The sequence below is a fragment of the Nyctibius grandis genome, chromosome 8 (assembly GCF_013368605.1).
Source record: "Nyctibius grandis isolate bNycGra1 chromosome 8, bNycGra1.pri, whole genome shotgun sequence".
Taxonomy (NCBI): Eukaryota; Metazoa; Chordata; class Aves; order Nyctibiiformes; family Nyctibiidae; genus Nyctibius; species Nyctibius grandis.
The window spans coordinates 30,750,421-30,763,946 of record NC_090665.1 but is presented as its reverse complement, the minus strand read 5'-3'; the positions used below and the strand labels follow the sequence as shown (position 1 = coordinate 30,763,946).

At 40.1% G+C, this 13,526-nt stretch overlaps 1 protein-coding gene across 5 annotated transcripts in view; it reads right to left on the bottom strand.

The window, feature by feature from the left end:
- Positions 1 to 9,069: 9,069 nt before the first annotated feature.
- ARHGAP29 (Rho GTPase activating protein 29) overlaps positions 9,070 to 13,526 on the bottom strand; it is a 54,236-nt gene continuing 49,779 nt past the window's right edge. For 4 of the 5 annotated variants that reach the window (XM_068405992.1, XM_068405993.1, XM_068405995.1 and 1 more), the window contains 5 exons: positions 13,297 to 13,526; positions 12,200 to 12,506; positions 11,928 to 12,036; positions 11,466 to 11,585; positions 9,070 to 10,944 (listed from right to left, as the gene is read on the bottom strand). In XM_068405992.1, coding sequence (XP_068262093.1) covers positions 10,043 to 10,944; positions 11,466 to 11,585; positions 11,928 to 12,036; positions 12,200 to 12,506; positions 13,297 to 13,526 — 1,668 coding nt within the window. In that variant the 3' untranslated portion in view covers positions 9,070 to 10,042. Of the gene's footprint in view, positions 10,945 to 11,465; positions 11,586 to 11,927; positions 12,039 to 12,199; positions 12,507 to 13,296 lie in introns of all 5 variants that reach the window. The other variant, XM_068405994.1, reaches the window with a different exon arrangement.

Below are 13,526 nucleotides of genomic sequence, written 5' to 3'. Positions count from 1 at the left end.
TGTCAAGGCCATAAAATCTGTAATCTGCCAATGGTCTGGCCTCTCTTCCTCCTGGCTCTTTACTCTCTTTACTGAGCCATCCATCGTTAAGAGTTTCTGTCTCAGTGAGAGATTCCCTAGTAGTACAGAGTGTCTTAACTCATGTTCCTAAATCTCTCACTATGTATGATATACCTGCACCACCCTGTAACTTTCACTACTATTAGTGAGAAAATTTGTAGCGCAAGGCCATAAATGTGATTATATAGATAAAATGGTTGTTAGCATTTGCTCTGAAAAATCTAGCTATTTTTCTGCGACAAAAAATATAGGTAGTAAAGAAGGCAGAACCAATAACTTTGGGGAAAAACAGGGCAGTAAGTAAGGTTATCCAGATTGTGCTTGCTATTTAAGTTTTAAGGTTTTTTACACTAAACCTTGCTAGTTACATTTGTTGATAGCAATAGGGAGAGATAGTCCTTAAAAGATGAGTAACTCAATGACAGACAACCTAATTAATATGCACAAAGTGCCAAAGGAATTGCTCTTTAAGAAAGCAACTACTAGTTTGATTACCAAGGTTAAGATTCTGCTCAATGAGTCAGAGTTTAAAAGTACTTTTCCTTTTGGCCTAAACCAAACTATTTAAGTTACAGCGTTAATACATGAAGTGCAAGCAACATACACAACTTAAAGAAAGGTTCTGTTTTGCTCGTCAGGCACACTTTAGAATCACCTCTAATTTTAGGATGAACAAGAACACGTTTATATTTCCCCTGTCTGCTTTGTTTAAAAAAACCTTCACTAGGAGCTAAAGGAAAGAGCCTTGCTTTCCTAAATGGAACAGCTTTACAGATGTGACTGTTAAAGTCTATTAACCTTATACTCAGAAATCTGAATTAGACAAGTGAACATGAGACAAAAGTGTAGGAAAAAAAGAACTTAAATAATGCAGTCAGAAGACAATGGACAGATATGCCTCAGATTCTGTAGCAGCAGAGAATAAATAAGGAATAATTAATTTTCAATCCTGAAATGTCCTTTTCTATCTGGGCATTACTCAGACTAGCATAGAATCGTGTAGTTAAGATTCAAGCTCTACTAATTTAACTAGAGCCAAACACTATAATAAAATAACAGAGTAGGACTATGATAAAAACAGTACCTAGCAAGAATGTGTTGAGAACTCCACTTGGGCTCAGGAGGTACGTGAACTTCTGGAGTGATTAGTCATGCTGGAGATCTGTCTTCACCCTTTGATGGCAGCACCCTGCTCACAAAATCAGTGGTGGCTTGAGACAGCTGCAATTAGAAACAGCACAGGCACTAGAAGAAATTCAGCTGCTTTGCAAAAAAAGTAAAATTTATTAACATAGATATTAACCCCCTCCTAAAACCAGAAGAAGCCCCACACACTTATGAACTGTTCATTCAGTTTTTCATTAACAAGCTAATGCAAATTATGACTTACTATTTAGAACGGCATGTGCTTGCTGCCTGAAGACAACATGCTCAGGGGATGTCACTTATATCCATGGCATATGAAAATCTATGTTTTGTTAATTTTCCTTTTGCAGGAACTGATTTCCTTTCCGGGGGGCTGATTGCAAGGGCCAACAAAAATAACTTGGTTCTATCACCAGCATACCATTGAAGCGTGGGAAGACTCTTACAAAGCCCCAACTCAAGAAAATAAAAAATAGCACTTATTTTTTACTTTATCTCTTTTTTTCCTAGCAGTTAATACTATAACATGTAAGAATGATTTGCTGCATACATTCAGAAAGAAAACTCATATACTGTTCACAGAAAACAAGAAAGTGAAATAAGTAATTGGTTACAGCAGTCATTACCTCTAGTTTTAATACACAGTATAATACATCTAAATACTGATTTTAAATCAGCAGAAATAAATTAATTTTTATATTTTAAAAAAAAAATCTAATTTCTCAAAGTTCAATCCTATTTTACAACCTCCAGGACAACATCAGAAGAAAAAAACAAGGGTTAAAAATATCTTTAAGCAATTAAGTAATAAAAAAAGGCCTTTTCTTTACTCTTTTTCTGGCTTTTGCACTTCAGCAGGGAAATATGGTGACAACTTTTACCACCTAGACCTTATTGCTAGACAGCACATATTCTAGTGTTACAGCTGGAACCACAAAAAGGTGTCTGGGTTAGGAATGAAGTTAACCATTTATTTCTCAGCTGACAGTATAGGAGGCTGAAGACAGTCGTGCAGTGCATCAGACACTTCTATATTTTACTTTATGTGAGGTAACTGCAAGGCAACTGTGAGGCCTAGAAATGACATAAGCAAAATAGCACCATGTAGAGTAAGGTTTCATATTTTGACTGCCTGCCAACAACAAAAAACAGCTCTTCCCTGACTGGAGGTTCAGTAGAACATTTCCAGCCACCAGATTGTCAAAAGCAGTTAGCAAAGGGTCCTCTTACCCTGCTTATACTATATCAATTACACCTTATTATCAAAAGCTATCAAGAATTTATTTCAACTGAGTATTTCTTTAAGCCATTGCCTTCTGAATTTACTCATTACCCACAGTATGTTCTTGTTTTTTTCTGAGAGGCCTGAGCTCCAGGTGTACTGACATATCACGGCCTTCCTCATTACCATCAGGTTAAGATGAGTGCAACTTGTTAATTAATTCTCAAATTCTTTAATATTGTCATGACAAACAAGTATCACCCTCAGTAACTTTATTAGCAGATTCTTTCAACTGTATGTCTGTTGATACGGCCTTAGAGAAGACAAAAATCTTTCCCACTACTTCAAAACATAGCTCATGGGATTTTCAGTACTTTCTCTAAGCTCCCCTTGTTTCATGAGGTGGCACAAGTGTCTTTTTTCTATTGGAGACAATATTTAGAGACCGGGAATTTCTTCTAAGCTTTCTAGACAAATCAGAACTGCAGTAACTGGTGAAGATGATTTTTTTTCACCCCATTCATTTTCACAAATGATTCTGACAAAATTAATGTCCTTGCTGTTGCTATACTTCCCTTGTGAAAGGCCTGGGAAGTTTCTTCTTGTTACATCTGCGTGAGCAGAAATATAGGTAGTTCAGTACATTTCTTCATGGACCATCACTCTTTAAGGACAGAGACAGCGAGACAAAAATAACTGTTTCACAACACCACTACAGGAGAAAAAAATTTTCATTCTTCTAATCTGATCTTCAATTTTATATTTTTTAGAACTTCTAAAATGTCAGAAAGCTGAAAGCTCACACAGAAATACATTAAGCTAAATACAACATGACCTTAGGTGTGTTCAGACTCAGACCTCCAGAGATGCATTCAGAGAGCTTTTCAACAGTCTCTGTCCTTCTTCAACTAATATTTACTACATCAAGTTACATATTAGTATTAAATAGCTCGTTTCACATCTCCAACATAAATTACCCCCAAGTAGCATGGTCAGATGCAGAAGGAAAAAAGCACCGAGTGAACACTGAATTCTTTATAGATTTTCATCTGTAAGGACTGAAAGAGACAGCAGTGCAGAAAAACCTCCCACCAGAGCTCACGTCAGGCAATAGCTCTGTATAAGCATTATTGCAGCTTCCCTCACTGCCTCACCGTGAGTGTTCTTCCAAGTAGAAGTTGAGCACCAATCCAGCCTTCATTATTTAAAAAAATAAAAAAGGATGTGACAATGTTTGCCTGTTTCTTTCTCCTTCACAGGGCTTTGGAGAGACCTTTGAGAATCCTCCATGAAACTTTGTTTCCCTGAATTTAATGATCGATAGGTTTACACTAGACCACACAGCAGCTCTGACAGCAGCTTCCCTCCCAGTGCCATCTCAGGACCTTCAAGCCTCTGCACGGATTTGCCACCTAAACCACTGACTTTAACCTGGCTTCCTCTACAAAGGATGACATGGCAACCTCCTCTTTTACAAGTGGCTTTGATCTAATTTCTGGTGAACATATGTTCATATCACAGCTGAGACTCACCCTGCTGCAATCTTGACAGAGAAACAAAGGGCCTTATAAAGCCACAGAGGGAAGTCCACTCTGATTAATGGCAGTGCAAAGCAGAGAAACTAGTGCTGCTGCTCGGCTGTAGACTATGTTTAAGCACTATGACTGTGTCCGAGGCAATCAGACAATTTAATAGTTCTATTCAGCAAATAAATATTTTAACTGTGAGACTCTAAGCCAAGTTACTTTAAGAAAATGGATCCTTTTTTTTTGCTGCCTGCATTTACACAGAAAGCTCTAACAGATTAAACTAATCTCTCCTAATTAGATTTTTTTATGTCACAGCTGGATGATGGTAGGGTGTATTTGTTTTCTATGCTCAACTACATGAGCTGTGCCCGTGACACATTTTTACTTTGTGAAGAGTGGGATCTTTGAAGGTAAACAGAGAAAGCTTATGTAGGGGCCTATCCGTTCACATGGGAAAGGAAAATACAGTTCAGCTTACGGAGCACACTGCACAACTTCTCTGGTAGCTCTACCCACATTTGTCACTATCACTTAGGGATTTCCTAATGATCTGTAGGTTTGTTGCCAGCAGCAGCAAAAAAGAAGGCACTCCATTTATGTATCAGAACACAATGAAACCTATAAGTGGAAATAGAGATTTGGTGATAGTTCTTGCATTATACCTATAATAGATATCTGAAAACATAAAAGTTCCCTGCGATGTACTTCATGAACACTGACCTGCAATACATAGGGTCATATGGTATGTGTGTTCTGTTATCGCCTCACCTACATATGCCATAGTTTTAACAGATATTTTAAATATCAGCATTTTATTAGTTTTCTTATTTCCAGGCTTATTCCTGACTTTTGATGACAAAGTCAAATCTGGTTAAATGCTGTTTGCCCAGCAAATTATAAAAACTTCCCTAGTAAGCTCTCCAGCAACACAAGCAAAGATTTCTCAAAAATTAACAGAATTTTTAAATTATCTGAAAAGATAGCTTTGAGAATATGCACACTCATGTGTACTGGGTGTGCTCATGGGACAACACTTCTAATTTTCAGGAAAAATGCTTTCCAGCATTCAGACAATTTCTTAACTGGCGACATCTTCTTCCTTACACATGTAAAAGAGCATGTCCCTAGACACAGCCTCACCACAAAGCTAACACAATGCCAATACAATTTTGCCCAGGCAAACTGTAGTAATGTGCATGTATAAATGTATCTTATAAAACAGATATACCTGTCTGTGTGTGTGGAGAAAACTACACATACACTGGTTGGGGCTTTCTGACTTAGGATAGGTTTTGCACCCAGCTATCTTAAACTGCTGGGGAAAACCCAAGCTGAAGGTTTTTAAATTTTTCCTAATGTGTTTCAGAGGCCTCTCTCCATTAAATAGGCAAGGAGTCACCTGAAGGACAAGAACAGGAAGTTCTGGCAAGCTGGGGTCAAGTAATATTTCTTGGATATGGCCGTTAGTAAAGAAAGTAAAGAAAGGAGACAGAAAATGAGGAAACAAGTTGCACTACTTGAATAGATGGCAAAGAACAAGCTGCAAAAAAATGAGTGCACAGAAACTGGTGGAAGCTGTATTATTCACAAGGTTGCTGATATAATAGTTCAAGGGGAGTGCTGACAAGAAATCAGAGCGAATAAGAAAAGGTCCAGTGAAACTTCCATTTGAAAGGTGTATTTCTAAGAATCAAAGACAATCAGAATCAGACTCCTCCACACATCAAATGCAGGGAAACGTGCCATCTCGAACAGATCCTGTCCATGTGCAAACCCAGCAGTGGGCTAATCACCCCAATCTGTGGTTAAACAAGCACAAAGCACACCAAGTGCAAACTCAGAAGGCATGTTTTCTACTTCTGGCATAATCTAGTTTACTTCATGCAGACACTCTTCTTTCATCCAGCAGCATAAGGGCTGAGGAGCGAGGATTTTCCTAGCATTTTCCTTCTTGAAACATTTTACATTTTGGAATATCTAGGATGGCTTTTTCTTCTACCTGTGAGTGAAAACACTTTTCAAGGATCCCACGCATCTCTGAATTAGAAACAGAACTCCCCTATCTCTACAAAGATAAATGGGCATGCAGATAGAATATTTTGTTCAGGAAGGCTTGTCTCCAAAGCATCCTCCTGTGAAATGTATTTCCATGTCGACATGTTTATATAAAATAGCATTGTCTGTAAATATCAAACATCTCCTCCCCTGCCCCCCCCTTGGCTAGTGTAAAGTTGAAATGGTTTGTCCTATTTTACCAACATATTAAGTCTATGTGTACATTGACAAGTGGGATGGCCCAGTAAGAGCGGACTTAACAGAGTGAAACAGTGAGCGCCAAGGACTCAGCACCCACACACTACATGTCTGGGGGTTACTTCAGATGAGCTCCAGTCTGGCCCCATGGACTGAATGTGCATTAGCAGCTGCAGCACATCAGGTACACTGCTGAAGCACAGGTTCCAGTTTAGTCTCATTCAAAACCGATCAAGTTTGTGTGCTCCAGGATCACTCTGTACTGTGAACCACAGTGGTATGTAGAGGAGTCACTTAAAAGTACATACATGCTTGGAACTAGGTTACCAATGTTAGCATACACACACTAGCTGCCTTCGCAGAGCGTTATGTGTCGGCTTTCGGATGAAATCAGATAGGCCTCTGCTACACTATAGAAGCTAAAGAATTCATGGATTTGCAAGCAAAACAAGGACTTCTGAAATAGGAGCAATAAAAAACTGGAAAACTTACCACAAAAGCTTACCTCATGTGTGAGCACTGCTGTGCTATGGGAAAGAGAAGGGTTTCTGAAGGAATGTTCAGCTTGGCTGCAAAGAGACACATATCTCAGATGCAGTTAGTGCTTGCAGAATAACACTGCTCAGTTATAAGGAGATTGTTTTAATCCCCTGCTTGACACAGAACAACTCAATCTGCAAGTTTAAGGACTCCTGAATAAAAAATCCTCCCAAATATCCAATATGATCAGTGCAAGCACAATAAAGTCTGTACTAGGAAGCTGATATTTCTGAAGGTATTTCTTCAGATCTGAACAAAACCTGTATTTGAAGGGATGGTCTCAGAAGGGTAGTTCTGGTAGCATTAGGGGCCCTGCTAAACAAACAGCTGTCATGACTAATTAGGTCAGCGACTTAAGGAAGTCCGATCTCTGCCAAAGCTTTAAGAGGGATGAGGCAGTGCATTACGACTTCAAAAAACGCAATTACCAAGCAAATCTGACACAGAAAGGTTTCCTCCCCAGAGGGCAAGCCGCAGGGTGCTGGCACTTAGCACGACCTAGAGCCCCGTCACCTGCGGCAGGTGGGCGGGATTACTGCCATTCACCCGGGGTGGAGCAATTTCAAACGCAAGACCTCGAGAAATCTGCATTAGAACGGAAAGAAGCAATAGGGACCATTACTAACATTTCCAGTCAAAAAGAAAGCCAAAGTCTTTTCCACCAGGCTTAAGGCTCTGCTGCCGCCGCCGGTCCCGTCCCTTCCCGCCCCAGCCGGTCCCTCACGGCTCCGGCCCGCGCGCCCCGCTGAGGCGCTTCCTCACGCGGAGGGGGAGGCCTCAGTGCACCAGCCCGAACAAAACACCGCCTTGGCGTCCAGATGCGAACATTTACAACAATTACGAATTAAAAAGTCACACACCGGCCCTTAAGCACCGCCTCCCAGCCCCCCGCAGGCGGCCCTGTCCCCCGGTCTGGCGGGAAGGTTCTGAAGAGCCTCCCGCCGCCCCCCCCACTTCGTGTCACCACTCTTAAACGAGCTTCAAAGGTTTTAACTTCAAAATAAGTGCACTTGCTCCTTCACTTGTATTGCATCAAGAGTCAAAGACATTATAAAGCAGGGACATACATAATTCATCTTTGAAAGCTGTGATTTTTTCATAAAATAACGTGGTTTAACGAGACACCTCCTCATCCACGCGCAGAGACATGGGAATGGCGCCGCTCTCCCGCGCCTGGCCGAGCCCACCGGCAGCTGCCTGGCTACGCAAAACATCCAACAACGACCTGAAGCACATTTAAAACAGCAGAAACCTTTCACGCTAGCAAAACATGGAAGCAGATGGTACATAAAAAGCAGTATGGCAGAAACCAGTAGTAACTGGTATTAGGACTTGGTTAAGAACCATTTGTCTGTTCTCACAGATTAGTATACGCTATCGTAATTCTCCATCTCAACAGCATGCCCTGGGGAGTCCTGGAGACCCTCCCTCCAACTAGACTAACACTTTTTATTATAATTTCTTAAGCCATTAGCATATTCAGTGCTAGGCATATGCTAAAACACTTAAAAATATAGTGAGACAATAGATTTAATGGTAGTTCACAAATTCATTTGCCATCGTGTGGCCCTAATCTATACTGATCAGCACCATCCTTTCACCCCTGTGCTATGAGATTCTGCTACAATGCCTGTAATGTTTCATTAATGCTATTTCTGCTCATCAACCAGTCATGTGAGGTGTCATACCCCCAGCCTCATTCTCAAAGTGGAACAAACTCCCATCTATGTCAAGAAGCCTTTATCCCTCTTATTTTATTAAGCAAGTCACACTACCAGTCTGGGCAGATAGCAGCATCTGGCATTTTCAGCTTTTCTGTAGTATGAGGCAACTCCCCAAAGAAACAGCTCCTAGCATGGCCAGAACCATCCAGTGGTAGCACAGCCTTTGCCAAGACTGCAAACCATGCTTCCGTGGAAATGTAACAAGGAATCAGAAGTTCACCATTGCAAGCTTAATATTTTTTGTTCTGGAAACTAAGATCAGATTATGGCCGCTGAATGCAGTGTGCGATTTTATGTGGGATATTTTGGGAAGAAGGGCAAAGGGAATGGAGTAGGAAAGTTCAGTGATCATTTACTTTTCCTGTCCTCTGAGAGTCCTCTTCATTCTTCTATCAGGAGAAAGTACTATGCTAAAATAACTGTACTCTACAGTACACAAGAAAGGGTAAAGCTAATTGTAATCTCATTAAAAGCGTGCCGCCTCCCCCCGTCCCTGGAAGACAGATGCAGCAGAGTACTATACTATTGCAAAGGCCAAATGTCTGTATTTTAATAAGTTAGAAGAAATCCAGATATAGAAGCCATAGAGTCACTGAAATGTTAACAAGTTAATGTATTTTAAAGCAAATATAACAGTGTACACATAAAAACCATTTAATACAAAGTGAAAACCATTAGATGCACCTACTAATGCAGATTTTTGGTTATTTCCAGCTCTTTCACTGAAACTTGGAAACAATGCTCTTCATTTCAGTTACACCAGGTTAAGCGGTGAAACTGATCTATAGCAAGCAAATCACTGCCTTTTCATTCCCCCTGGAAAGACAGCACCACTGCAACTGATCTCTGGAAGGGCATCCAAAGGAAGCAGGCTGTGCACATTTGCCCCACTTGTTAAGCAATACAAGAAACCAGACGTGGATTGATTGCTGCTTCTGAACAGTAAAGCTCAGTAAGTGCATCCTTGCTGTACAAAAAAAAAATTAAAGTGACAACATAGAAAACTGGCAAGAGATAACCATGTCTGCCTAAAATATACACACATTATACATAATTACGGGCCTTGCTGGCCAGCACGTTAAGTCTGTTCAAGAGCAAAGCTTTAATTGCACAGATTAGAGAATGAACAAATGCTTTTACAGAGCAAAGCACAAGCTTTGGTTTATGCTTAGACAGTGAACATTAAACCTTCCATTTTTATTATAACATCTATTATGAAAAATGGCTCCTTTCGCTGCTACATGCAATAGTTGTTTCTCTATGAATAAGCACTCCATTCCATACAATGAAATGAAGCTCAGCGTCTTATTCAATGAACCCATTAGCTGTATCTAGACTGGGAATGCATTAAATCTTTATGAAAAGCTACTGAATTACAAAACGTTTTGACTTATTTCCTTCACAATTCCCCAGCCCTCCCCCCATTTTTAAAATGCTGCATATAGAAAAATAACTCCAATATGGCACAAAACTGGGATTCTCAAGGGAAGGTAAAGGATAAAGGGGCAAAGGGAAGCCTCCACTGGCAACATCAACAAATTGCATACAGTCCAAGAGGAATTTGCACCCTATACAAAATGAGCTTCCCTGTGTTCCAGTTCTTGGATCCTTTTTGGTCTCAGTCTCTGGTAAGTAGGCTTCAGATCTGTGGGGTGAATATCCTCTGAGCTAGTTTTTTGTTCATTTGTGTTTTGTTCAGGGTCACCTGATGGAAGTGCAGAGCTCCTAGCCAGTTTCACAGTATTATTCTGGAGAAGCACAGAGCTAGCACTGGTTGGTGCACAAGCTTTAGCAAAAGATCCCTCTTCATTTTGTTTTGATTTGTTAGAGGGTGGTTTATAAAATGTCCCTGGGGGTGGTTGCAATGTTCTTGGTGCCCGGAAGGCAGCAAGAGGATTGGCATCAGGACCATTCCCTTCTGTTGCTGTCCTTCCTGACCCGACAGAAACAGAATATGGCTTACTAGGAAGAATTGCATTAGCTGAATTGTTACCAATGCTGCATGATGAAGACAAGACACCTGCAGTTCCACTCTCAAGTGCTCGGTTCTCCTGGGGCACATTAGTCATGATCATTGCTGTCCTTGCTGTGATATCATACTGTTTGTATTGCTTGTCCCAAGTTTTTCGCAGCATCTGGGTGTCATAACAAGGAAGTCTGCAGCAGGTATTAACAGCAGCGAGTGCCTTCACCTCTGAAACTTCTTCAATAGTAGGGCTCCTGCCAAGCTTCTCTGGACTTACTGCTCCTGCATTTCGTGAATTTCTTTCATTCAAAACACATGGAGGAAGTATTCGGTCTACAGGCAGGCTCACAGGGCGAGTAGCTGGTTTTGTCCTTGGAACCCGCAATGGAACTTTGGTAATCTGGCGGTTAGGTTTTGCAGGAAATAAGTTAATTTTACAGCTGTCTTCACCCAGAGAAACAAATGAATCATTGTCTCTCTCTGAAGCTGGACTCACAGCATCACCTAGAAACACACAGATAGATGTGACTGGATCTTTGCACCAAAGATAAATAGAAGTCAGCAAGACTTTTGCAACAGAATATGAACTTCATTAATGATCCCTTAACAGTTGGTATTTCAATGGGATAGCAGTTTTAAGGTATGCTTTGTATACATACTAGGAGTATTCTACTCTAGCCAAATGTTAGCATTTCAATAGCAGTAAAACACATACTGTACAGATGTGACCAAGGAAGACGCTAAGGAGAAAACAGGCAAAGTGACAGTGCACTTTTTTTTTGGCTGGTGCTTTCCCATCCCTAAATATTTTCTGTTTTTAAAATGTTTCAGAATGTTGCACTGTTAATGTACAGGACATGACTGAACTGGTAACACCAGCTGAATATCAGTATAATTAAAAGGGATCACTTCTAAATAAAGTAGATGACATCATACCTACATTAAAACAAACCACTGTAGTAGCACAGGAAGATAAACAGGAAAAAAAAAAATCTTATAGAAGATTCATAGTTAGGTTAGCAAACCTGGCTTTTTTTGAGCAGAAATATTAATATCCAAAATGCTGGTAGCTGATGATTCTGTCAGAGAATTACTCTTCCCAGAGCCTTCTGGTTTAGTTCCAGTGAGTGGCAATGATACACATTCTGGGGAAAAACAATGGTCAAAACATGTTAATTGCTGGATATTGGCTTGCAGCATCATAGTGGATTTCAGAAATCCACAGTCACAGCATAATTACCTATTTTTTTTAAATGGGAGAAACCAAAACACTGTTGTATTCTCTTAGCAAAAATTTCAAACTCTGATTGCATAAACACAGGTTTCTTGAAAGCCTTTAGAAAGATTTAATTCTCTGTTCTTACAGTGTATCAAGCAGTGATAAGCAGGTTTTATCACTTGCTTCTGTCTAAACCGAATTAGCTATAACCTAATGCAACCGTGACTGCTTATTCACCCACCCTAAGACTTAATAAAAGCGCACTAACCAGTTACAGATGTATCTACTTGTTCTTTTGTATTCTTGCTATTGTTCGATTCCAAAAACAATGCAGCTGTTTCTGAAGCTCTGCTTTCACTTGGAGCTATCAGAATACTCTGTTAATAAAAGAGCAAAAGTAAATGAGAACTCCAGAGGAAGTGCACTTCTTAACAAAAAAACCCCACAAAAATTTAATAGAAATGTGCTCTGGAACACTGAAGCATTTGACACAGAAGTTAAGATGGCACAGGTAACATTGCAGCAGCACAAGTCACTCACTTCCTTTACAGTAACAGATGACTTCCTCTGCTGCTGTGGCTCCCTCTCTTCTGCTGATAAAGCAACTCTGGCTGTAATGGCCATTTCTTCAGACTGAGATGTGCTCAGAAGTGGTTTCAGTGAAACATCAAATATCTTTTCATAGTATGTTATGAGCAGCTCCACTACCCGGGCTTGATAAGGGTAATCCACAAGTGACGACAAAGAAACTGTAGCATCTGTTTGACGTGGCCTGATCAAAGTCGGGCCAAATATTATGCCAAGGTTGCTGGCTGACATTTTATTTTCATCACACTGTTCTGTAACCCTGCATAAAGAGGGAAAGAAAACCCCAAACCCCCAAGAGTTAGAGGATTTTACTACTGCAGAAATATTTTAGATATTAAAATATTATCTTATGTCTAGAGAGGTTAAAAGACAATAATAAACTGAAGGTGGGTTTTGTAGGCAGGCAGAATCTTCAGTGCAGACTGCATTTAACAGCAGCTTGGACTAAGTGCTTTCCACACAGGGTGTTTTTATGAATCATCTGGTTAATGTTATTTGTGGCTATTTGGCATTTCTGGGGTTGGGGAAAAGAACATCTCTCTCATTCTAAGTAATATATAGCTGTGGCCCAATATTACCCATTTTTACTAGTAGTCATCAGCTTGGTACATCCCCATCACACATCATCATACAATCCAGCATTTGGAGGACAAGTGAAATGTAAGTGGAGATTAGTTATTAACAGACATGATACAAGTTTCAGTTTTCTGTGAATAGCCACCAAATCACTTCTCTATCTGGGTCACATCCCGATTTAAATCACATCTAGGTCCCTGAAGATGCCACCAATTACTACTTGCTGACCCTAGTGCTAGCAGAGAATCAAGAATAAGGGAGCTCAGCTCTTTTCCTCCTTTCTTTCCATTTCATATTCTTCTCTCACCTGAGAATTCATTACAAAGGAAAAAGAAACAGCAACAGAACAATGTCTTCTAAGGCACACGTGACTTCTTCCCCTACAGTCATCAAAAGGGTACAAGAGTTTTCTAGTATGCAGCATGTAGCAGTTTATTTTTCAACATCAGTCTGCATTTAAAGTCTTTTCTCACCTGTGAAGGTGTCCAATAAGGTACTGAAGAGTGTTATAGTTTGGTACAGGCAGTTGTTTCAAAAGATCTTTAATTTTAATGATGATCCTATTCAATTCAATACAGATTGACTGTCTTTTTGATTTGGGACTAGCTTGCTTAGCATCCATTTCCTCATTAACATTCTGGCTTTCTTTTGCAAGTCCAATGAACTCATTGTAAAGCCGAAACAAAATCAAGGGTTCCGGAAG